This window comes from Chiloscyllium punctatum, chromosome 39, assembly GCF_047496795.1.
Source record: "Chiloscyllium punctatum isolate Juve2018m chromosome 39, sChiPun1.3, whole genome shotgun sequence".
Taxonomy (NCBI): Eukaryota; Metazoa; Chordata; class Chondrichthyes; order Orectolobiformes; family Hemiscylliidae; genus Chiloscyllium; species Chiloscyllium punctatum.
In genome coordinates, this window is record NC_092777.1 from 17,154,229 (window position 1) to 17,181,371 (window position 27,143).

Genomic DNA, 27,143 nt, shown 5'->3' on the forward strand with positions numbered 1-27,143 from the left:
GCACTACCTCATCATAGATGAGAAATGGTTAATGGTATTAACTGGACTGATCATCAAAAGAAACAGTGAGGAGGTAAATTGCGTTTGTTGTTATAAGCACCTTATGAAGTCCTGAGATCATGAATGCAATGTATATATACACATACATGTTCATTCTCTTGATTCGAATGTAAACCATAGTTGGTCTAAGTTATTGCCCTGACATTAAATATTTATAATCAACATATTTATAATTCTTAAAATATCCAGTTCTACTCCCAACATATACCTGCTAACCAATTGGCACTCTTGCCATAAATACTATTTTCCTCTTTGAATTAGTATTCTTCTGAATTGTCTTGATGAGTAAAAGACATTAAGCTTCAATAAAATGTCTTTCTTCAGTCATACTTAGTCATCTTCAACAAAATATCTTCCTTTTGATTTACAAAATGGATTCCTCAGTTTTGAACATTCAAGACTGCGGAAATTCATCAAGGCTCCTTAGGCAGTACCTTCCAAATAGGAGTATAAAGGCAGCAGATACTTGGGGACACTATGACCTGCAAACTCCCTTCTCAGCAACACATCATCCACTCGTGAGAATATATCGCCATTCCTTCAGTATCAGTGGATCAAAACCCACAGCAGATGGATTGCTGTGGTTCAACAAAGTAGCTCATTGCAACCTTCTCAAGGGCAAGTAGGGAAGAGCAATAAATGCTGGGCCTGCTAGCAATGCTCACGTCCTGTGAATGACTGTTCTTAAAAAAAAAGTTCCTAGATTCAGCTGAGTGAGTCCCACTTAAACTTAAGTGGGAATTACATACAAAATTTTAATTTTAAGGATTCCAAACAGATTTATAAGCAAGCTGCAGCCTTTCATCATTTGCACAATGTTCTGTATGGAACAGAAGATCAGGGTGAATAGAGTGTTGAGCTGGAAAAAGCACAGCAGGCTGAGCAGCATGGTGGGATGGGGGGGGAAGAACACACTATCAACATTTCAAGTCGGATTCTTCACTGGATTCTTCTTTATGAACTGAAAGAATGTTTAATGCTACATTCTTGTTTTGTATTGATACATCTTGACATTCACCTCTGGGCCAGAAAACCTGGAGCGCCACCTGCTCCAGGGGTGTTGTAACATGTCTGAACAGATTAAAATGTCTACAGCTGCACAGTACAAAATTCTCTGTAGTGCCATTTTATACAATCTACTGCATATTAATCGGGCTTAGTATTAAGAATTCTCACCTTATTCAAGTCACATTTATCTTTCTAATAGCCTAAGATACTCCATGCATAGATTCTTCTCACTTTCCATTCCTTACACATTGACTCCGTCCCTCTCCCTGTAACTGTCTGAGGCTGAATCAGACCTTGGTGCCATATTTAATCGTGAGACAAGCTTCTGACCACATATTTGCTTCAAAGTCATCTATTCAATCTTATAATATCAGCTGCTTTTGATACATGGGGACATTGGATTCAAACGTGCCTCTGAAGGGAGGCGCTCCACCCCAGGCCTCATTTTCAAATAACTGTTAAATGAAAGATTATCCAACAAAGACAGAAGTTCAGCCGAAGTTAGCATTGTGATCGTCCTCAGGCAAGGTGATGACTTTTCTTATTACAGTTGAATCAGATAGATCTATAACATAATAGTTTTCTTATAAAATGTTAATTCTTGTAGTGCATTGCATTCTCTATTAAATTGTTATCACTTCATAGTGGGCTCTCTCAAGTTCAGCAAAGATTCACTTGATTTCCCTCTAACCTTATTCATTCCATCCGCAGCTCCTGATGTGGTCTCCTCAACATCAGGGAGAGGGAGCACAAACTCAGAGGTTCAGGGAGGTCCGTATGCTCCAATCAATTCCACCTTCCAGTCGCCATCCATTTCAACTCCCCCTGACATCATGTCTATCCTGGGTCTACTCCACCAACAATACAAGACCACATGCAAATTGGAGGAAGAACACCTCATCTTCCGTGTCAGGAGCTATAAACCATGTGGCCTTAACATGGAATTCACCAGCTTTCAAATCTTCTCCCCCTCTTATCCCAAGCCCAACCTTCCCTCTCCACCCAATCCCTTTAACCTGACCTTATCTGTCCAACTAACTGCTCCACTCCTCCCACTGACCAATTACAGCCACCTCCCAGCTGTATCTACCCATCACCATCCCACCTCTTCACCCCCAGCCCCATCCCCAATTTATTTTGCAGTTCCCCCTCCCTTCTCCCAGTCCTAATGAAAAGTTCCGACCTGAAACGTCAACTCCTCTCTTCCTCTGATGCTGCTTGACCAGTTTTTCCAGCTCAACTCTCTATTCACTCTGATTCTCCAGCACCTGCAGTTCTCCCTACTTCCACAGAAGGTCGATTAACCTATCCAAGCGATGCTATTTGCAAGAAAAATCAAGCTGGCCCCTACCATCCCACCCAGCGTCCATTTCCCATACCACAGCAACTTGCTATTTGTCCACCATTTATTCAATTCCCTTTTGAAGGCTCAAGTACACTTGTATGCCATGACCCTATCAGGTGTTGTGGTCTGAATCTTAATTGCTCATTATGTTTAAAAAAATCATTGCCTCTGGCCCTTTACCTAATTACCTTAACATGTGCTCTATGGAGATTGAATCTCCATCCGTTAGAAATAGTTTCTCTTTATCTGAACCTAACCGTCTCAAAATTTTAAATAACTCTTTCAAATCTCCTCTTCTACTCCATACAACCCACCTTTTCTAGGATAACCACATAATCATACATCTTTATTCGTGGATCTTCTCTAATAAACTTCATGTTCTCTGCAAAGCTTTCATGTGCTTTTTAAAGAGAAGTATCCATTAAAAAAGCAGAATTCTTTCACTCATACGAACATATCTAAATCCTATTTCTCCTCTCCATTCTTCATCTCTACCCATGGAAACAAAATCTTGTGATTTTTGATATCCAAAACGGATGATTTTACTTATACATATTAGCAATCTCTCAGCTGAAGAAACTTTCTATTTCTTTATAGAAGTTATTAACATACATTGAGGTCCAATACGTTTGGGAAGTAACTTCTCAGGACTCAGTCAGGAACATCTCGAAAAAAGGAGACCACATCGCAACTCTCCCACATAACAACTAAGCAGAATCTGTCCATGACCATAAATGTTGAAGCAACGTCTTTTAGTTCCATGAAATATCTGGAATAAAAGGTTATTCCTCCTCAAAAGTCAACTCTTCTAACATGACAAAATTAGGAATTTCCCACTGTAAGCAGTCATTCCAAATGTCCTGCTAAGGACTGCAAATGCAAGCAAAACAAGATCTGAGACACTGGATCTTCCATAAAGTGAACCAATAACCCTCATCTTTCTCAAACACAATATCTTTCTCATTTTACAGCACACACAAAATGCCCAAGCATCAAAAAATTCTAGTCAGAGTTGCTATATTTTTCACGAATGCTTGATACATAGAGACGTATGCAACACTAGCAGAAACACTAGTCCCATCAAGTCCAAGGCACCAAATGCTTGCTTGGCCATGTTTGTTTAGTCTTTGATGAGGAGCACTGATTGGCAGGCTGCTTTAACAATATTATTTCACATCCCCAGTGAATAAACACTGCTCACTGGGCTTCTTTGCAAGCATCCCCACCTCAATTATATGTTTGCAAACAATAATTCCTAAGTCTTTATATATTTGAGATCACCATCAACCACATAATAACTTGCCTATACCAGGAAAGAAGTCAGCATAACTATTAAACCTGAAGCTGTGATATATTGAACGTTTGTGGTCTATTTTAGGATTATATCCCAGTAACCTGCCTGTGTCACTTCCTTATTTTACCAAATATTGAAAGGCAGCCAGTTGGCACAAATCTTATGGCAAATGTTAAATTAACATTTGTGACTCAATTGCTTTTTCTTAAACTCAAAAATGTTTTTTGAAGTGACCAGCTAGAGGGCATTATGTTGTTTTTTTCCTGTTTTATTCATTGGGCCATGTTACTAAGAAACACCATCTTAACCGATAACTGTTTCAAAGGTGCCCTGGCTTTTGCTGCCACCTGGATTTGCACAATAAAACTTGCAAAAGAATAGACATGAACTTCATGCTGAAAATATATACTAGTACAAACGAGAAAAACATTGCACTTTTGAGCGAAAACAAACATTTCATTACACATGAAAGAGGTGATGGAATGCAGAAAGCAGCAAATGCAACATTATTTTAGAATAGTAATGAAATGAACTTGAGCATATTGGAAAAGTCTTTTCTATGTACATTGAGATAAGGATAGAACTCAACTTTTTCCCTAATGAAAATTTGTGGAATTTTTTTTTAAACCGATACTTTTTGATTCTGAGGCTAGTTATTGATTCAGAGGCTACTTCCTGATTCGCACCAGCTCATTTGAGGATGCAGTCATGTAATAATATTATGTCCTTTACCAAGTTACATAGTCCAGACAGAACTACTTCATAAAATTCCACAGGGTCAAAAGTCAGGCAACACCAGGTTATAGTTAAAAAAAAAAATGGCACTGGAAAAGCACAGCTAGCCAGGTAGCATCCGAGGAGCTGGAGAGTCGACATTTCAAGCATCAGCTCATTCCTGATAAAGAGCTTATGTTCAAAACGTCGACTCTCCTGCTCCCCGGATGCTGCGTGACCAGGTGTACTTTTCCAGCACCACACTTTTTGAGTCTGATCTCTAGCATCTGCAACCCTCACTTTCTCCGAGTTGATTAACACCAAGTTACAGTCCAACAGGTTTATTTGAAATCACAAGCTTTTGGAGAGTAGCCCCTTCATCAGATGGATGTCATCTACAGACTACGTGCCAAAAGCTTATGATTTCAAATAAATATGTTGAACTATAAGGTGTTGTCTGAATTCTGACCTTGTCCACCCCAGTCCAACCCTGGTACCTCCACATCATAAAATTCTACAGTGCATAAGGAGGGCATTTAGCATATTGTATCTTTGCTAATTCTGAAAGAGGTGTCCAATTGGTTCTAGTCCCTTGCTCTTTTCTACAGCCTTGCAACATTTCCACTTCAAATATTTAGCCCATATACCTTTTTGAAGATTTCTACTGAATTGTCTACAAATGCACGAGGAATCGAAGATGCAACAAAAGATATGCAGTCTTTGATTGTTAGAGTCATAGAGATGTACAGCACGGAAACAAACCTTCGGTTGAACTCGTCTATGCCGACCAGATATCCCAACCCAATCTCGTCCCACCTGCCAGCACCCGACCCATATCCCTCCAAACCCTTCCTATTTATATACCCATCCAGATGCCTGTTAAATGTTGCAATTGTATTAGCCTCCACCACTTCCTCTGGCAGCTCATTCTATACGCATACCAACCTCTGTGTGAAAAAGTTGCCCCTTCGATCTCTTTTACCTCTTTCCCCTCTCACCCTAAACCTATGCCCTCTAGTTCTGCACTCTCCACCCCAGGAAAAAAAACTTTGTCTATTTATTCTACCCAACCCCCTCATAATTTTATAAACCTTTATAAAATCACCCCTCAGCCTCCAACACTCCAGGGAAAAACAGCCCCAGGCTGTACAGCCTCTCCCTGGAGCTCAAATCCTCCAACTCTGGCAACATCTTGGTAAATCTTTTCTGAACCCATTCACATTTCACAACATCTTTCTGAGACGAAGGAGACCAGAATAGCATACGATATTCCAACAGTGGCCTAACCAATGTCCTGTACAGCCGCAATATGACCTCCCAACTCCTGTACTCAATACTCTGACCAATAAAGAAATTTGTGCTATCCTTTCTATCTGAAGAAGAAACCCTTCAAAACAAACCACAAGACAAGTTGGTATAAATTGAGAAAATGGTAGTGTTTGTTGGGGGTGGAGGAGGAGGAGGAGAAATAAACAAAAGGTAGGAATTGAGTGGAGGGTGAGGGCGAGAAACATAGTTGACCAAAGGAATGGGTAAAGTCAGCTTGGGAGTATGAATAGCTGCTCATGGGGATCATTACTGGTTGATAATGGGCTGTGTGTGGTAGCGACCCATATGATTACAGGCTTGGGTGTGGTGGTTGGGATAAGGAGATGGGAGAATATTGTTTACTGGAACAATGGGCAGTTAGCACTGTTGCCTCACAGCTCCAGGGACCCAGGTTCAATTCCCGCCTTGGGCAACTGTCTGTGTGGAGTTTGCACGTTCTCCCCGTATCTGTGTGGGTTTCCTCTGGGTGCTCCGGTTTCCTCCCTCAGTCCAAAGATGTGTAGGTTAGGTGAATTAGCCATGTTAAATTGCCCGTAGTGTTAGGCGCATTAGTCAGAGGTAAATGTAGGGGAATGAGTCTGGGTGGGTTACTCTTCAGAGGGTCGGTGTGGACTTGCCCACACTGTCTGGACTCTAATCATCTAATCTAACCCTTCCCCCCCCCCCCCCCCCCACCCCCCCTCCCATCACCCTATCTTCAGCATAAATACCAACCTTTCCCTGACTACAATCCGTGCTGAAGAGTGACTGGATTGGAGATAATAACTCCGCCAGACTTGAGTTTTTTCAGCAATTTGATTTTGTTTCTGATTTCCTTGGGTTTTTCCCTATCTATACCTCTCATGATCTTAGAAGCTTCTCTAAGATCCCCCCTCAGTCTCCTATGCTCAAAAGAGAAAAAGACAAGATTAGACTGGTGCTGGAAAAGCCTAGCAGGTCAGGCAGCATCCGAGGAGCAGGAAAATCAATGTTTCGGGCAGGAACCCTTCCTCAGGATTCATCATTCCTGATGAAGGGCTCCTGACCTGCTGCGCTTTTCCAGCACCAGTCTAATCTGATCTCTGATCGCCATCATCTGCAGTCCTACCTTTCTAAAGAAAAGGTCCTAGCTTGTTCAACCTCTCCCTATAGCTCAGACCCTGGAGTCCTGGCAACGTCCCTGTACATTTCTTCTGCATTTTTTTCAGTTTCATAATGTTAAAAAAAATCACAACACCAGGTTTACTGCAACAGGTTTATTTGGAAGTACAAGCTTTTGGAGCACTGTTCCTTCGTCAGGTAGGTAGTGAGTCAGGATCATAGGACACAGAACTTAGAACAAAAGATCATAGTGTCATACAACTGATGTGATATATTGAACAAATCTAGATTTGCTGTTAAGTCTTTCATCTTTTAGAATGGGCTGCAGGTTTCGATTTATTAATATGTAAATCCCAGAACTTCTTTCAAGTCACATATCTGAGGAAACTTAAGGTTTTATAAAAATGTGACATCTCAGCTCAGACAATATATTAAATGTGTGAGGTTATAATCTGTCTGTATTCCAAACTTCTATAGTCCATGCGACATTTAATAAATTCCTACTCTGGAATTAGAACCAGTCTGACTCAATGGAATACATACAGATTTTTAAAAACTTTATCCACCCCAGTCAAACACCAGCATCTCCACATCACAGTTTAACAACATCCTTCCTATAGCAAGGTGACCAAAACTGAACACAATACTCCAAGTGCAGCTTCACCAATGCCCAGTATAACTGCAACACAACATCCCAACTTTGACACTCAATGCCCTGACTAATGAAGGCCAGTGTGCCGAAAGCCTTCTTCACTGCCCTGTCCACCTGTGACTCCACTTTCAGAGAACCATGCACCTAAACTCCAAGGTCCCTCTGTTCCACTACACTCCTTCAGGCCCTACCAGGAAACTTCTACCTTGATTTCACTTTCCAAAATGCAAGGCCTCACACTTACCTACAATAAACTCTATTTGCCATTTCTCGGCCCACATCCCTAGCTGGTCAAACAATTTTTGATGATCTTCCTCACTGTCCACAATACCGTCTATTTTAGTGTCACCTGCAAACTTATTAATCATGCCTTGTACATTCTCATCCAAATCATTAAACTGGATAATAAATAGCAATGGGCCCAGCACCAACTCCTGAGGCACTTCACTTGTCACAGGCCTCTGGTCCAACAAGCAACTTCCACTTTCTGCTTCCGACTATCAAGCCAATTGTGTATTCAACTTGCAAACTCCCCCTGGATTCCATGCAATCTAACCTTCCAGAGCAGCTGACCATGTGAAACATAATCAAAGACCTTACTGAAATTCATTTAGATTCCATCCATCAGCCTGCCCTCATCAACCTTCCTGGTCACTTCAAAAGAACTAACAAATTCAGGAGGCATGATCTCCAAATCACAAAGCCATGCTGTCTACTCATAATCAAACCCTGTCTTTCCAAATGCATATATATCTTATCCCTCAGAATCTTCTCAAGTAACTTGCCTACCACAGATATTGAGCTTACTAATCTACTGTTTCCAGATTTTTCTTTGCAGTCCTTCTTGAATAAGGGCACAACTTTCACCACCCTCCAAACTTCAGGGAGCTCAACTGTGGCTAACAATAATGCAGAAACATCAGCCAGGTCCACCGCAATTTCTTTTCTAGCCTCTTGCAGTGTTCTTGGATATATCTGGTCAGGGCCAGGAGATTTATCCTTCATACATTCTAATATGTCCAACAACTTGTACAATGTGATGTCCCCAAGATATGACCACTAACTCCCCAAGGCTTCATGCCTTTCTCTGTGGTAAACACAGGAGAAATATTCACGGAGGGCCTCATCTTATCTCTTGCGGTCCCACACTTACATTCATTCAGCCACAACAAGTCTACAGACGACTCTCCAAAGTGCATCCCATCCAGACTCACCCCCCTACTCTATCCCCGTAACCATGCATTTCCCATGGCTAATCTACCTAGCTTGCATATCCCTAGACAACATGGGTAATTTAGCATGGCCAATACACCTAACCTGCACATCTTTGGACTGTGGGAGGAAACCCACGCAGAGCACAAGGAGAACATGCAAACTCCACACAGACAATTGCCCAAGGCTGGAATTGAACCCAGGTTCCTGGCAATGTGAAACACTGAGCCACCGTGTTGCCCACAATGTTGTAAGGAAAATTACAGTAACCATAGTATTCTTTATGACGCAATTACATTAGTATTACCAATTCATATTTATTAATATACAGATATGCTTTGACAGAGTCTTCCAAGATTTTTGTTTCTATTTTACAAAAATCCAAACTGTGCAGGTGTTCCAAATGTTCAGCATTTTCTTGCATATTTTCTAACATATTGAAAGCAACAGATGGGAATCGTCTTCTGTACCGTGCCAAGCAACCTCAAGTCAAATAACTAGCAGGAACTAGTTATCTACTGAGGGAAAGCTGGTAACTCAATTGCTGCAGCAAAGTTTCATTCATTGCCTTTTAAGGAAAATTCCAAAATCACTTATTACCCTAAAAGGTCAAAACAAGAAAGCCTCTGTTAATAGTACTATTTTGGATAGGTTAGAAGGCAATACTGCATAATGTTTCTTCTGTGCACATATGATTTTCAGACAACAGTGACAGTATCTTCTTTAACCCAAAATTGAAAATATCTATCTCCCATTATGAAAATAAAGCTTGTACTTGTTTCATTAAATGAATAATCGACTCTTCTACTGGCCTCCCAGTCTCAATTTTAAACTTTTCAGTCTTGATTTAATCATCTGAACCATGTGATAAACTTCAAGGCAATTAAAACAAACAATTTTTAAGAATAGAACAGAAGAATTGCTTTGGACATTAATGGATGAGTAAAAACAGAAAGGAATAGCTACAATACGGTGAAGTACCAAGGTAGATCCACATATTAGTCTAAAAACTGAGTATAGAAAGGTTAAAAAGACGTATAGAGTTGAGAGTAGCTAATGCAGCTGCTAACTCATGACTCATTGTCCATTTTCTTATACATAAGATATGTAAACAAATTCTCTACTTCCTTTCTCTTTTCTTAGTTCATAAACAATGACTGGCATTCTGCCAAGAATAAAATAACTAGGTTGGACCGAAGGGTCTGTTTCCATGCTGTACATCTCTATGACTATTTGACAATTACGGTGATAAAGGCAATTAGATACAACTTTTTCAAGATACAATTTCCAACATGCATCTTACGTGGGAGGTGCAAAATTACAGTAAAGTAATTTGCACATTCTGACATTTAGAGACACTTAGATGTACAGCATGGAAACAAACCCTTCGGTCCAACTTATGCATGCAGACCAGGTATTCCAACCCAATCTAGTCACGCTTGCCAGCACCCAGCCCATATTCCTCCAAACCCTTCCTAAACATACACCCATCCAGATGCCTTTTAAATGCTACAATTGTACCAGCCTCCAACACATCCTCTGGCAGCTCATTCCATACACGTACCACCCTCTGCGTGAAAAAGTTGCCCCTTAGGTCTCTTTTATATCTTTCCCCTCTCACCCTAAACCTATGCCCTCTAGCTCTGGACTCACCCACCCCAGGGAAAAGACCTTGTCTATTTATCCTCTCCATGCCCCTAATGATTTTGTAAACCTCTATAAAGGTCACCCCCTAGTCTCCGACACTCCAGGGAAAGCAGCCCTAGCCAATTCAGCCTCTCCCTATAGCTTAAATCCGACAACCCTGGCAACATCCTTGTAAATCTTTTCTGAATCCTTTCAAGTTTCACAACATGCTTCCAATAGAAAGACCAGAATAGTATGCAATATTCCAAAAGTGGCCTAACCAATGTCCTGTACAGCCACAACTTAACCTCCCAACTCCTGTAGTCAATACACTGACCAATAAAGGAAAGCATACCAATACCTTCTTCACTATTCTATCTACCTGCGACTCCACTTTCAAGGAGCTATGAACCTGGTCTCTTTGTTCAGCAGCACGAGCTAGGACCTTACCATTAAGTGCATTTGAACAAATGCATTTCCACAATCTATTTTGGTACAGCTACAGGGTAACAGAAGAACTAGTGTACATTCCCAGTGGCATACTGCATTTAATCAGGATTTAAGGACACAACTTTTCTTTCATTAAATAGTAATATTTTTATCTCATCACCAATTAGATTTTACTTAAATTTTTGAAAAGATTAAAATTGGTACTTTTCTACTATTCATTCCCAGATGTGAAGCAGCATTTAGGTTGCTACCTTTGGCATTGTTATTAACATAATTCCAAAGTGAAAAATGAACAAATAACTTTTTATTTACAATGCTTATAAGGTGATTGCTCTGAACATAAAAGGACTCCGTTAGTACATTTTATAATGGGAAATTTTGAAACCAAGAAAGGAAAATCAATGGTCCTGCATCATTTTTTTCCACTACTTCCTACAATTGATAATTCAGTGTCAAAGTACATTAGTTGGTCATTCCCAGCTTTCCATCATTTTTAAGATCAGTGTCTACTTAAGGTCATGGGTTTCCGCCATAGGTCTTCATGTGGCTGAGCAATGTGATTTTTCAGCTGATGCAGGTTTCCCAACAGCTAGTAAGATGCAGAGAGATCAGTGAGTGAATAAAGACCAACGTCCATCCTGATGAAGGGCTAATGCCCGAAACGTCGATTCTCCTGCTCCTTGGTTGCTGCCTGACCTACTGTGCTTTTCCAGCACCACACTTGACAACATCCATCCAGTTTGTCTATGGATCCTGGTAACTCAAATCTCAAATAACTTTGTCCTTCCCAAATCATGTGCCAGTGCATTTCAGTGTATATCACCAACACACTATGCCACCAAAAAGGAAAGCTCAAGGCTTCTTAGAAGTCATCGATGATTAAAGCACTGGCACATGATTGACTATGTCATCATTTTATCCTGAGACCAAAGGATGTCCTCATTACCAAAGCAATGATCAGTGGAGTAGAGTGCTGGACAAACTGCCAGCTCATCTGCTCTTCAATGTCCAGCAAATGCCACAAGCAAAGCTAAAGGCAAAGAAACAGCTCAGAAAAAAGTTCAACGTTCAGTGGCTTCAAGAGACAAGCAGATTAGCAAATGTCCAACAATGTCTTCAAAGTCTTAATGGAGTGGAAGAAATCTGGAAAGAGCTGAAAACAGTCATCTCATGTCAGCTGTAAGACCAGAAAACACAATGACTGGTGCAACAAGAGTGACAAATTATGTAACTACCAACACTATTTACAGTTTGACAACTCCAACAGAAATGGCAGGAACGCCACCAACCACTTACCATGGCCTTCATCAATTTGACAGAGACTGCTGACTCAGTCCATCAGGAAATGCTATGGAAGACCCTGTCAAAAGCAAGCTGCTCAAGTCATCAACATCCTCCATCTCCTCCAAAACCAACTCTGCTGGTCTTGCCATGTGCTTAAGATGTCAGAGTTCCAACTGCCAAAACAAAATTTCTTTGCCCAACTCAACTAAAAGGCACTCAAACAAGAGGGCGGCATAGGAAACGTTTGAAAGATTCCCTGAAAGCTTCACTCAAGAAATGCAACACAGATGTCAACAGATGGGAAACCCTCATTCAGATGAATTAGATTTTGAGGAAATTCTCATATGAAGGGACACAATTCTAGAGAAAACCCGCAGGCAAGATATATAGAAGAGGAACCAGAGAAAGATATGCCAGCAACTCCACCCCTGGAAATACTTGTCAAATGCGTGGTTGTAGATTCAGCTCATCAGCCACAAGGAGCTACATAACCCATTACCAGTGACATGGAATTGCCTTGGTGGACAACCATATTTGATAGCGAATGATTGCTGACAATGACAATGACACCAGATGCATCTGGAGGCCCCAACAGTCAAAAGACAAACGGAAAGATTTTCCATAATGACATACCACGCAGCTACCAGATCACTATTCCATAATAGTTTGCCAGCTGTAAGGTGATCTTCAGTATTGCTTTAGTTTATGTACAGTTTAGCTATATAGGGATGAACGCATCTGAATCACCTTTTAAAAACTAGAAGCAACATGAATATGGAGGAATTATTTTCCCCCTCCTTCGTTTCAGGCAAAGTGTACCTACCCTACCTTGGCGGAGACTAGCTAAGTGAGTACAAACTAGGATAGGACGTGATTGATTCACTACTTTTGCCATATGACTCCTCAGGAGAGTTGATGTCATGTTTTTGATTGCCCTTCTGCAAGCAAATATTGAGTGCCTTAGGATTCAACTTCTGTGGATCCAAGTAAACACCATCAGAGGGAAATGCTGAACACACGCATACCTTTTACAGATAGGCACATCCAAGTATTTCAAATGAAGCTGAGCATCTGTTTCACTTTATTAGCTCAACTTTCAGAATGGACACTTTAAGAAAATGAAATGTTACACCAGACTTGTGCAATATTCTTAATACTGCTCTTACCACCTGTACCAGTAGCAGTACTGCAAATGTGTTAAATGGCTCCAAAACAAACATGCTGAAAGTCTACATTTGAACTCTAACCAGCATGGCATTTTTTGCAATATATACAATATAAAAATTCAAGTCCACTATTACATTTCACTGAATTCCAGGGACAGCATTACAAAGTTCGCAATAATGAAATGAAAAAAATCTCAGATTAAAAAAACTGTTGCCATTTGGATTAACTGTAAGGGCTGACCATTTCAAAATTATTTCAACATACTTACAATGAGGTATCCAAATTCTCAGGAGAATAACTAGATGCGCTTAAACCATTTTAGAGCAGCATAACTCCTGGTACATCAGAACAGCATTGCTGCCACAACACAAAGTCTGAACAACAATATGATGTTCAATAAAGAGGGAAAACAACACATTGTATTAAGTTTTTCACAGTACAATTTGTATGCTTAATGGTTTAGTAATTTTTATTATAGGAATATTTCAACATTCCAGAACATGTCTTTCCAACATACTAATAGACAACTTGTTTGACATGTTACTTAATTAAAAACAGGGTTTAAAATGTTGCAATAAAGGGAATCCTTCAATAAACAGGTTTCCTGTTACTGGAAATGATCCAGAAAGGGGAGGTGGCGACAGTGATAATTTCACTGGACTAGTAATCCAAAATCCCAGGCCAAAGTTTTGAGGACATGAGTTCAAATTCCACCATGGTAGATGGTGAAATTTGAATTCATTAAAATTTGGAATGGAGAGCTGATCTAATTATTACTGTCTAAGCATTGCCAATATTTGTTAATTTAAGGATGAAACTCTGCTGTTAACAGGTGGTCTGACCTACACACGTCTCCAGACCCACTGCAAAGGTGGTCCTCTGAGTAATTAGGGATGGACAATAAAACAATGGTTTCAACAGGGATGCCCACATCTCAGCAATGAATTAAAAAATAAGAAGTCGGACTCTGATTCCCCCAAACAGGCACCGTGGGCGGCACGGTGACACAGTGGTTAGCCAGAGACCCGGGTTCAATTCCCGCCTCAGGTAACTGTCTGTGTGGAATTTACACATTTTCCCCATGACAGCGTGGGTTTCCTCTCACAGTCCCAAAAACAATGTGTAGGCTAGGTGAATTGGCCATGCTAAATTGCCCGTAGTGTTAGGTGAAACAGTAAATGTAGGGGAATGGATCTGGGTGGGTTGCTTTTCGGAGGGTCGGTGTGGACTTGTTGGGTCAAAGGGCCTGTTTCCACACTAAGTAATCTAATCTAATCTAAAAAGTGGGCCTTCATATGCTGAAGTTCCTGTTATCCTCATTCTGAATTAAAATGGATTACCAACATTTAAGGGTAAAAGGTTACCAACATTTAAAGGCAAAAGTAGGATGCTAGCCTCATGATGACAAAAACGTCAAACCTCTTAACTGGTGCTTTAGAGAAATTTTCATATAGTCCATTCACCTGTTTGCCTGACAGTCCTAGATTAACTAGCTAATCATAAAGCTCAATTACAGTCTCAGTGATCTATTTATATATACTCAGCAGATTCCTATTAAGTTCTAGACACGTGATAGCCCTAGCTGCTGAAAGTCTGTACAGCCAATGTCTTATACAATTTCACTTTTATGAATCAAGTCTTCTTCAGATCTTGGTTCCAGTTGGTCTTGGAAGTGTTGGTAAGAAAATGGGTAAATGACCTGCTCCTAGACTGCCAAGGGCCCACATACCCAATTACCAAGATGCAATTAATCTTCACTCGTGTATACTGTCACTTGAGTCTCAATTCAGCAATTTCCCAATCTGCTCAAACCAAAATTAAACATCGATTGGATTTAAGTCAATACTTAGCCCAAACTAATAGTATTAAATGTTAACACTAACACTTAATATTACAATGCTAAGTCAACATGTCTGTTTATAATAAAAGAACAAGCAAATAAAAAAAAGATGAAGTTCACAGAGAAAAAGTTTTCCAGGCATAGGGTGATGCATGTTTGGAATGAACTACCAGAGGAAGTGGTCAAGATGGATTCAACTGCAACGTTTAAAAAGGCACCTGGATGGGCTTATGAATAGGAAGGGTTTAAGAGGGATATGGGCCAAGTGCTGGCCAATGGGACTAGATTAGGTTGGCATAGATGAGTTGGACCAAACGGTCTGTTTCTGTGCTGTACATCTCTGACTCTAAAAGGATCCAAGATTAAAAATCAAAACAATACTTGGGCTTGATAAATTTGCACAGTTAGAATTACTTGCCTCAAAGTTCAGTGCATAAATACAGCACTTGCTATATTATTTCGACAAGTGGAGTCAATTTGGAGTCACATGTAGGCCAGATCTGGTAAGGATGGCAATTTCCTTCCCTTAAGGATATGAGTGAACCAGGTAGGTTATTTCAACAGTAAAGAATGGATTCATGGTCATCATTAGATTGTTAATTCCAGATTTTTTTTAAAAACTGATTTCAGCATCTAGTTATGGTGGGATTTGAACTCAGGTCCCAGGAACATTATCTAGGTGTCTGGGTCCAGCAATTATATCACTAGGCCATCATCTCCCCCATTACAAAGTAGTAAAATACTAACAACAATAGCTTGTATTTGTACAGCATTTCTTTACAGAAAAAAATCCCAAACCATTTCATAGAAGTGTAAAATATAAACTGACACTGAGGTAAGGATGATGACATTCAAAGGAATGCTTAAAAGCTTGGGGATCAAAGTGGAATGTGTTAAAATAATCTTGAAATAGAGAATGAAATCAAGATATAGAAATCTTGAAGAGCTCAGAGCTTAGTTAGCTAATGGCATGGGAGTCGGAGTCAGAGCATGGAAACAGATTCTTAGGTCAATCTACGCTAACCACATTCCCAAACAAAGCTAATCCCGCTTGCCTGAGTTTGGCCCATATCCCTTCAAACTTTTCCTATTCACGTACTTATCCAAATATCTTTTAAATATTGTAACTGTACCTGCATCCATCACTTTCTCTGGATGTTCATTCCACACACGAACCACTGTGAAAAAGTTGCCCCTCGTGTTTTTTAAGCCGAGAGAAGAAAAATGTCCTCTAGTTTTGAATTACCCCTACCTAGAAAAAATATTCTTGCTATTCACCTTATCTATGCCCCTCATGATCTTATAAACTTTAATGTCACCCCTCAACCTCCTACACTCCAGTGAAAGAGTCCCAGCTTATTTTTATAATTGTGATGTGGAGGTGCCAGTGTTGGATTGTTGTGGACAAGGTCAGAAGTCAGATGACACCAGGTTATAATCTAAGAGGTTTATTTGAAATCACAAGCTTTAGGAGTGTTCATCACGTGATTGCAATTCAAACCCTCCATTACCAATAACACCCTGGTAAATCATTTCTGAATCTTCTCCAATTTAAAAATATCCTTCTTACAGCAGAGAAACCAGAACTGTGCGCAATGCTCCAGAACAGGCCTCACCAATGTCCTGTATGACCTTAACATGACACATCCCAATTCCTACACTCAATGGTATGAGCAATTGATTCAAGCATGCTAAATGTTTTAACTGCCCTAATCTGTATGTGATGCGAACTTCAAAGAATTATGTACCTGAACCCTAGATTTCCCGTACTACAACAGTACTCAGGGTCCTACAATTAATTGTATTAAATCCTGCCCTGGTTTTACCAAAATGTAATCCCTTGCACTTATCCAAATTAAACTCCGTCACTCCTCAGCCCAAGGCCAATTGATCAAGATCCCTTTGTAATCAGAGATAACCTTCTTCACTGTCCACTCTACCACTACTTTTGTGGTCACCCTCAAACATACTAACCATGTTTCCAAACTCTCCTCCAAATCATTTCTATACATGACAAAAGAAAGTGGACCCAGTACTGTAGTCAAGTGTGTGGTGGAAGTCACAGATGGAGGAATGCAGTATTCTCAGAGGGATGGAATGCTAGAGAAGGTTACACTGATGGTAGAACGAGGCAATGAATTGTGAGCATAGGTTTGAGAAACACGAATGAACGCAGGCGTTAATGAACTGGAAGCAACATGGTTTAAAGGAAGGTTAGCAGAGGTCTAGATGGGAAGGTTACAGAGAATGGCAGGCATTTCAAAAACAGCGTAAAATTGTGGAGATGACAAAGACATGGATGAGAATTTGATGAGAGAAAGGATAACTGATGGAACCCATTACTTTTGTATCCGGTAGCACTGTGTAAAGCAATGTGAAAACTGTAACATCCAGAGAACAGATAGTTAGTTCTAAAGGATTTCAACATTTGACTGGTTCAAAATTTTACTTAAATCAATGTTACATTTGAACATGGTAGAATATGTTGCAAGGTTTTCAAAAAGTGACTCAGATGAGCTCAGTGTCACAGAAGAACACTTCAGGGTTACAGTTAGTCATTCCTCCCCATCACAAAATCATAGGTTACCAGTCATTCAAATATCCACAAAAAAACTCACTAACCGTGCCCGCTTTCACTTAAGCAGCAATCTCGCTCTTCTCTGCTGACCTGTTTTGGTACAGAGCTCTTCCCCTTGATCCTCTATAAGCAAGGGCATTAACGCTAGGGAGGATGGACAGGTTAAGGACATCTCTGGATGGAGGTAGAGGAGGAGGGTGCATCATCAGGGTGGTGGGGTATGGGTGGAAGTCAGGCATGTCTGCACCATCTTCCCCTTCCAAACCCATTATCCACCCATAACTTCCCCCAGTCCTTGATATAGAACTTTATCGACAAGTTACAATACACCACAACATTTTATTCTATTAATATCAACTATCATTCCAGATGTTTTGCTGTTCATTTTAACCCATAAAATAACCTTGGGGTCTAAGATCCTAACCCTATTTTTACCAAACGTTATTAAGCTCGCACTTACAAATTCATCACTTGTGGGTGGTTTCAGGAAATTAACGCTCGCAGATACAGAGCAATGACTAATTCGGGGAGAGAAATAGTCAGGCAGGTTCCATGCAGAAAATAGCATTTTGGCTATGCTGCTGAGAAAATGATTTTGGACCACTGCCTCCCTGGCACTGTGACGCAGCTATGCTTACTACTGAACCACCATGCCACCCTGCCATCTTTACAGTGTAGGAGTGAGACAAAGAGGAGGTCATTCAAAATTTGGTTGCAATAATGTGTCAAATAAATGGCCTTTATGATGGAGAGGACATGAGAAGCTTTGCTTCAGACCAAAAGTAAAAGATAGGAAGAGAAGAGAGTGCAGCAATCCCTCGGTACTGCGTGGAACTATCAATCAGGATTATCATCTCAGATCTTGAGTTCAACGCAATCCCACACACTTAATTCAAAAGTGAGCATGTGGAGTGTGCCAATGAGTCAAGTTTGAAAACAGGATACTGAGTTAGTAAAGATTTGGTGTAAACACAATGAATTTTATATCAGGGCCAAAATCAAATGGCATTCATCTTCCTGCATAATAAAAAGATCAGGATGGAAGCATCAACAGTCTTCAGAATATTCATCCCTGCACAGCTGCCAATGGGTACGAAAATCAGTCTTAGCCTGTACAACTAGGAAAAAGCAGGAGATGCTGAAAAATGAGTGAATACCATGCCCAAAATTACTTAGGATCCTCACTTTCAATTTCAGTTGCATAATATTTTAGTAGTATTTACATGTGCATGTGATACCAAGGGATACAAGGTTTGGTGCTGGAAAATTGAATTAGTGCTGGTATTTCTCTGTTGCTTATGCATTGGGTCGGAACACGTTTTCTGTGCTGTAGATCTCCATGACTCTACCATGATCCCTATGGAGGTTTAAGTGTGAAAGCTACGAGGAAAGAACAGTCTTTGCACTTGTGTCCATTTGAACAAATGTTAGAAATTGTCAGAGGTTAACTTTTTGCTTTCAAAGTGGAGAGGGGGCAGTAACGTTTTAAACTCTGAACCAAGATAAACTAGCAATATGATTGTTGCTAGCACATGGAATCCCTTTTTGTGATTTTCAGGAGTATCAATGAAATGCTGCTAGGAACTGCATCATCTGTGTTCTTTCTCAGCAGTATATGTATGCTTAATTACAGAAGAATGAACACAAAGAAACTTCATAAAAATCTTAATGGGGAAGGAAGAGAGTGGGATAAACTAAATTTACAAATACTTGACTTTCAAAAAAATTTGATAAACTAAAAGGTGACAAAATAAAAAGAAACAAAACAAGGATCACAGTAATAATTTTTGAATTCGGTTTGGTTTAGCAACAAAACAGCATGGTTACTTTGACAAATATTTGCAAGAAATAAAAATAAAAATTCTACTTCGTGCAATCAAAATGTTTATCATATGTCAGCATCCGAAAATAGAACACTTTAAAAAGTATTTTTAAAAAGATAATCTGTTGAACATTGGATAGGTTAATGAGAATGTTTATCTGATCAATCATTTTGTCAACATCTTGACAAATCACATCAATCCAAAATACAGCCAAACAGAAAAATAAATCACATCTACACCTCACTTAGCCTGTAGTTAGTTCTGTACAAAATCAAAGGAATTAGCACGCTACAAATTAAGAATCATCATTACCTTCCATCTTGCCCAATCACTTGGTCTGTTTCACCTCTCTCTGGACTTCTTATTCGTGTCCGTTTTCCCACTTTTCTCATGTCAACTTCATAAAATTCTCTATTGGCTCGTGAATGGTCAGCTCTGCTGGCCATAGCTTCAGCATGGTGACTATCTGTGCTCGTTACTGTACTTCCACTTGCTTCAGAATCCAAAGAGCTCATTGATCCACTGATATGCGATCCATTGGATAACAGACTACTGGCCGATGGAAAAGGATCACTGTACACTGGTGATGGACAACGGGGAATGCCACCAGGTTCCATACCGTGCTTGCTCGAAGAACTACTGGCAGGCGAAAGGACGCGTATTTCTTGCCTCTGCTGATCAAGAGGTAGCACCCTTCCTCTATCCACCTCATCTCCATTAACAGAACTATGATCAGACACAACATCAAGGGGAGGGACATCACCTATTTAAAAACGAAAAGTTAAAATACATACTACCCTTAAAACAAATGACCATGTGTAAATAAATAACCCATCTATTGAAAATCTGGAGCTCTTACAACCTAAAGATTCACCTAACCTGCTCTGAATCTAATTCCTCTTGCAAACAGCAAGGTTTACTGTAATATTCATGCAGCAGTTGATGTACCCATTTCAAAATGTAACATCTAAAATTTCAAATTACAAGAAACATTGGATACCTTAGACATTTTGTGTTTTAGATATTGTACTGAAAAATTACATAGGGTTATAGTAGGGTTGGGTGCTCAAATTTTATAAGCAACTATTCCAAAACAGAACATATAAATATTAGGGCACCAACCCCAGAGAACATTCCCTACATACAGGTACGCAATCCTTTATCCGAAACACTCAGGACCAGCTGGTATTAGTCTAACATATTACATGCGAAAAAATGGGCAATAACCATGATTTTATCATGTGCAATCTCTCCTTGATTGAGAACTTGTATGTGTATCAACACACTGTCTCTCTGATATGTGGAAATATCACTCCATTAATAAACGGCTGCTACAAGGAAAAGTATTTAATTATTAAAAACATTGACCAATCTAGATTTTTTGAATTATTGCAATCAAGTACGTAAAATAACTGTACAGCTGGTTTGTTTCAGTGACCAGTTAGAAGTTTTCAATTAAATAGTTTTCTGCAAAATGTCAAAAGGATAGAGGAGTAATGAAGCCTTGTGGATACAGCAGGCCAACATAAACTTTTAAGCTGGTTGCATGGAATTGTATCAAGACTTAACTGCAATTAATTTGTAACAGGCTCAGTTGACCAAAGGCCTTTTGGGCCACCTAACAGCAAATTGAATAGTAAAAAAGATGAATAATTGCAATTATAACTGGAGGATGTGGGCAGACTACAGTGTAACCTCGATTATGTGAGCATCAATTATCCAAATTATCCAAACAAGATCTCAAGGTCCTGTAAAAACTGCATTAGGCAACTCAGCATTCAGCGATCAGTTAAACAGCATTATGGCATGCATAGCCAAATAACCAAGGCATGCTCGGATAACTGGCACACAAATTACCGCTTGCTTACGATCAGATCGATTACCCGAACAATCAGTTATCCAAACAAAATACTCCCTGCCCACCTCATTTGGATCATCAAGGTTGTACTGTATGCAAAATTCTGGACAGAAAGCAAATATGGGATTTAAAAATCCCAAGTCCTTTGAGCACAAACAACATTCAAGTCAATGGAAGTTATAGCAATAAGTTCAGATTTTAAAAATAATTTAGTTTAAGTATAAAAATGTCAACCCTAATAATTTCATGAATTACTAACCTGAAAAATAACAATTTAATAAAATAAATGTAAACAAAATGAAATTGAACTGTACAGTTTAAATTTGCAGCACTGAGGAGTTACCATAAAAGACATGCACTTTTCTTACCCTCTCTCAACGAAAACAGTCCTCCGTGAGAACCACCATCAGGAACTGGCCAATTTTGAGTTGTCTCCACATCTCTACCATGAAACTCCTCCTGCCACAGGCTGGACCGCGAATCTGGAATCTTCTCTGGATCAGGGATCCCTGAACCTGTCACTGCTACTTTAGCTGGCCCAGGCTCCTGATGTCACAGAAAGAGGGTGGGGGAAAACATTAGGAGGAATACATGCTGGTCACATAGTCTACTGATTCTTGGTTACTCTGTTTTACTCTATTTTTAGAGCTAGCAACCAAATGCTTTGTGGCTCAAGCAGGCTTTGATCCTGTAAAAAAATGTCAATTATTTGAATAAATCAAAGCAAATCCAGAATCTATCCATCTCTTTATCTTCCAGGTTTCAAGAAAGGCCTTTCAAGAGAGAAAACATTTAATATTACAAAGCTATTTATGCACAACTTCAGGGGCCCAGGTTCGATTCCAGCCTTGGGTGACTGTGTGGAATTTGCACATTCTCCCAGAGTCTGCGTGGGTTGCCTCCTGGTGTTCTAGATATGCAGGTTGGATAAGATAGGTCATGCTAAACTCCTCAGTGTCCAGGGATGTGTAGGTTAGGTGGATTAGTCATCGGAAATGCAGGGTTACCGGGTAGGGGGAGGGGTCAGTGTGGACACAATGGGCCAAATGGCCTGTTCCATCCACAATGTAGGAATTCCATGAAAGCAATTAACTTCAAACAATTCCATCCTCTTCACAGCCTCAAACACATCTTCAGATTTACTAATCAGATTGATATTTGCATCAGGTTGTTTCTGTGGGCAGAATATCCAAGTCTGCAGAAATCAGGAAAAAAAGCCTGCTTCTACTTCTCTCCTCCAACCATTTGCCCTCCATATTTTCAATGCTTCCTGATTTTGGTATTTCATCTATCAAGATGATAGATGATTGAAATTATCTATTTAAATAAGCAGCACTGCCTTTACCAAGAACTTCGGTTCCAGGAACATCATAGAACTGAGACTCGCTCAGTTCCATGAAGGGAGGAAGATTTGGGTGACAGCAAACCTCATACATTCTAGTCATATCACTGTGTGCCTGTCTGTCCTTCATAGTCCCACTGAGACACATCCACTGGTCTTCCCAATTCAATGGAAAATGTACAAAGTTTTTGCTAACTGGAAAGTAAAGAGACTCACCATAATCTGATACTATGATTCTTGGTCCAAACATTTTTTGAAATATCCCCAATAAAACTTTTCTTCTGGGTTTACAGCAGCCTTCATTTTTTGGAGAGAATAGTTTTTAAAATACACAAACCTCAAGCATTTTTTGCAAATGGGCATCTTGTTTTTCCAATACAGAATATGCCTGATTTCTTTTGTGCATACCGAAGATCACTTTTCAGCAGAGACTTCTTTAATGACTAAGATTATAAACTGTTGAGGCACAAAGTAAAATTCTCCTTCCAGTAAATTAAAGCAATGCTTTGACATCAATTTCTAGGTTATTCCATGAATGGAATGAATCAGACTGCAATTTACATGGAAGTGAAATGGGTCTATGTTTGCAGGTCTATGTCTGGCAGATGCCATTTCGTTTCCTGCACATGGCTGTCGCCGAGCAACCATATGTCAAAGCTCAATTCTAAATTGAAGTCTACAAATTAAGGAAGGAACCTTGGGAATTAATTCATGAGCTGCTGAAGATGCAGGACAAAACCCAAGAGGTTGCTGCAAGGGCACAGAATATTAGTATATATCGTGAACACAATCTAGCATAACAATTCTAGAAAATAGTTTCAACTTCCAAAAAAATGGTAATTTGGTTTAGGACAGACAAAAACGCTTAAAATTGAAACAGGAATCAAAATTTCCTGAAACCCACCAACTTCCAATTTAATAGAGGCAGGTCAATGGCTGGTTACTAATTTGTCATTGAGAGATAAAGCTGTTGAAGCCTTTTAAAGCATGTGCTATACTTTCATTTTAACATGATTTCACTTTTCAAACCATTTTATCTTAGGACATCTGACAAGTAAAAACGTGAGAAGAACCAAATGCATCAGATATGTAACTTCACAGCACTCTTTCAGAGCCAAGTGTCGCTGGAGAGTTTTCCGAGTGCAACAAGCTAACTTGCATATCATTAACACTCCTACAAACTCTCTCCAAAAAGCATCCCATCACAGACTTCTTCATCTTCAACTCAACACCACACTCTTTCCAAATCTGTCCTGATCTCTAAACCACACCTCCTGAACCCTCTTCCATTACCCTCAAACATCTCAACCAGTCTACACACACACACCATTCTCTAGCCCTTCATTGCTGCCTCAAGATAAACCATAAAGCTGCAGTCATTTTTGGATGTTTCCCCTTTCAATAACCAGTCTGACCCCAGACTCAGTTTAAAATTGTTAGTTATCACGACAGGGTCTTTTTAAAAAAAAACAGACTCACTGGCAATTTAATTCAAGGGTCTGAAATACTGACAGCACGTGTGGACAACCTACTTGAATTGATTGTGTTAGGAAAAAAAAAAGAGGAATCATGTATACTAAACCAATCAAGCATTAAAAGTAGGCTAGATGCTAGGAGGCTTTACTTTCACAGAGAATTGCTGAAAATTGGCAGGGAGTGCAAAATCACTGCAACAGGTCAAAATTGAGCTTGTCAGGTTCTTTCACTGGCATTAATAAAAAAGTAAGTGGAAAGATGTGAGACTGCCTAATGTTTACTGTGATCACCTGAAGTAGTTTAATTGGCAGGAAGTGTCATGGAAATCTTACTGGTGACGCCAATGAACAAGCCTAAGATTTTAAAAACTGTAGGATCACATATCACATTGTTATTTGACAGGTAGTGAGAAGTGAGTGGAAATGAAGTGTGAGTTAAAGAAAACAACACTAGTGACGGAGGATGTGAGCTACATTAGTGCTGAAAATCACGCAACACCAGGTTATAGTCCAACAGGTTTAATTGGAAGCACTGCTCCTCCATGACCACCTGATAAAGGAGCATCACTCCAAAAGCCAATGCTTCCAATTAAACCTGTTGGACTATAACCTGGTGTTGTGAGATTTTTAACTTTGTACACCCCAGTTGAACACCAGCATCTCTAAATCATGACTACGTTATTGCTGTTTGGGACAGTGCATGCTGTAAATCAGCAACGAAAACTGAAATTGCTAGAAAAGCTCAGAAAGCCTGGCAGCATCTGTGGAGAAAAAGAATTGTTAATGTTTTGGATTTAGTGACCCTGTCAGTTCTGAGAAAGTTGTCACTGCACTGTGGTCCTCAGCTATTTTAAAACAAAATAAAACTCAAAAGTTCAGTGGCTTAATAATGATTGGGAATTACAGAATGTTTCCCTTTGCCCGAAACATCAAAGTTAGCTTGCGAGGTTGCTTGGAATGACAGATCAGTAGTGTTATGCAAGTTTAATTATCAGATAATATTATTGAACTAAATCATGTAATTTCCTCTGCTAAATTCATCATATAACAGGCCATTAAAATTAATGAACATAATAATCAACAATACTGTGAATAAAACAGGCTTATTTTAAAATGAGAGAATCCAGTCATCATTGTTATTTTCAAATTAGTATAATAAAATCATTATGTTCATATATTAATGTACAGTAGGGTATAATGTCAATTTTGTTTTACCTTACAAAATATTCAGGCTTTTTAGAATAATTTAAAACACAAAGAATAAGATTAGAAAATAAGGCGAGCATGACAAAGTTAAATGTTTTTGCTTTTGTTGGAAAGCAGACAGTGCTTCAAAGAGACTAATGAGCCATTTCACCTCTGATTCACCCACTTAAACTACTTTGATGATTAGACATATGACTGAGGAGCCAGGTTCACTCCCCATCTAATTAAATTTGCAGCTTGGTGGGAAGTGAGCAGAATATTGGGACAAGTTATATTTCCCTGATTATTGTCTCTTGGATGTCCAGTGCTGGAACTATTCTGCTGCATATTGATAGCCACCACAGCTAACACTGTGCATTATTTGATTAAGAGATATTTGCTCAGAGGCATTGCCAAAAGGCACACACATAAACGTACACCAAAGAATCAGCATCATCTGGAGCAGAAGCAGGGAACAGAAAACAAATAAAAGAACGAACTTTTGCTAGCATCTGAATGAAGTGGGCAATGGTGACAATGTTGGGAAAATGCAGCGAGAATGAAAACTAGATTTTGAACATCAAGAAAAAGTCCAAATTTCCTTTTAAAGATTTGAACAGCTTGATGAAAATCTCACTAAAGGAAGTGTCCTATTTACATTTATTAATATCTCATTACTAGCTCATTTGTCCTCATTTATGTGCCATTGTTATTCTCCCAGGTACTGGTGAGACTAAATGGTATCAACTCCTGCCATGAAAATCAGGATGGTTAACTAGCGATGGCAACACGCTGGGATTTTCTACGTGCCTCCAAATCCAGTGAATGCCTATATTCCAAAGAAATCAGCATTGTCAATGCACTAGGCTCACCATATCATGGCACACCTCAAACTAACTTGTAGTATAGCTCAGCACTTCAAAACTTGATGGCACTTTACACAGCAAAACTGCCGAAAGGATACTTGGTTCATCAAGACAGTCACCTGCCTCGTGCATCACAACTGGGTGCATTTTAGGACTCTTACCTTGCTTTTTCAGGGCTCACTCACTTTGCGCTTGCTTACACACTCAGCACCTCAACCTCACCTCACCTGTTTGTTCACTGCCACTTCATTCAGAACACAGAAGCTTACAGTACTTTTGTTTCACCTTGTCTTTTAGCACAGAGAAACCCAAGCAGCTTATCTTGTTCGGCAGCAGTGAACAGATAAGGGGGCGGACATGATGTAACATCACTCCTATTACATCAATGCCATATCTACAGCATGTGGGTAATTCTTTTTGGGTGGGGGTGGGGTGGGAAGAGGTGCAATCATCCTTTCACATTTAAAATTTCCTTGTATACTGCAACATTTAAATATATGCAGCACAAACCATAAGATTTTGTGTCAGATGTCTTCACAGAAGATTCCATAGCTGTCCTTGTCAGAAGTCTCTATGTCCTGCCGTGACAAGGCCTATGGTCTGCTGTGACTGCCATAAAGTTACATTACGAAAAAAGGTTTTTTGTTTTCTGATATTTGCCACAGCTTCATTGCAACTGCCTTGAATGGAGCCAGCCATAGCAGATGTTATCATTGCTGTGGGCAATGAATCGGAGTTGGCATAAGATGTCAGCAAGCTAAGAACCAGCAGTAATTTTCTACTGCTGCCAAATAATCTCCACATGGAGGGATTGTAGTGGAAGCTCTCCTCAGTGCGCAGAGGTGTTTGAGAAGACCAAGAGGTACTGTCTCGAGATGAACTAAACTAAGTGCCACTGGTAAATGAGGAAGATCATGGACACAGTAACAGAATTGTGCCACCTACTGCAGCAAGA

The 27,143-nt window shown here is 39.7% G+C and overlaps 1 protein-coding gene across 5 annotated transcripts in view; it reads right to left on the minus strand.

Annotated features, from left to right (window-relative positions):
* mprip (myosin phosphatase Rho interacting protein) overlaps positions 1–27,143 on the minus strand; it is a 441,123-nt gene that overhangs the window by 184,843 nt on the left and 229,137 nt on the right. For all 5 annotated transcript variants that reach the window (XM_072558240.1, XM_072558238.1, XM_072558239.1 and 2 more), the window contains exons 6-7: positions 21,689–21,866; positions 19,775–20,225 (exon numbers count right to left, since the gene is read on the minus strand). In XM_072558240.1, coding sequence (XP_072414341.1) covers positions 19,775–20,225; positions 21,689–21,866 — 629 coding nt within the window. The remainder of the gene's footprint in view (positions 1–19,774; positions 20,226–21,688; positions 21,867–27,143) is intronic.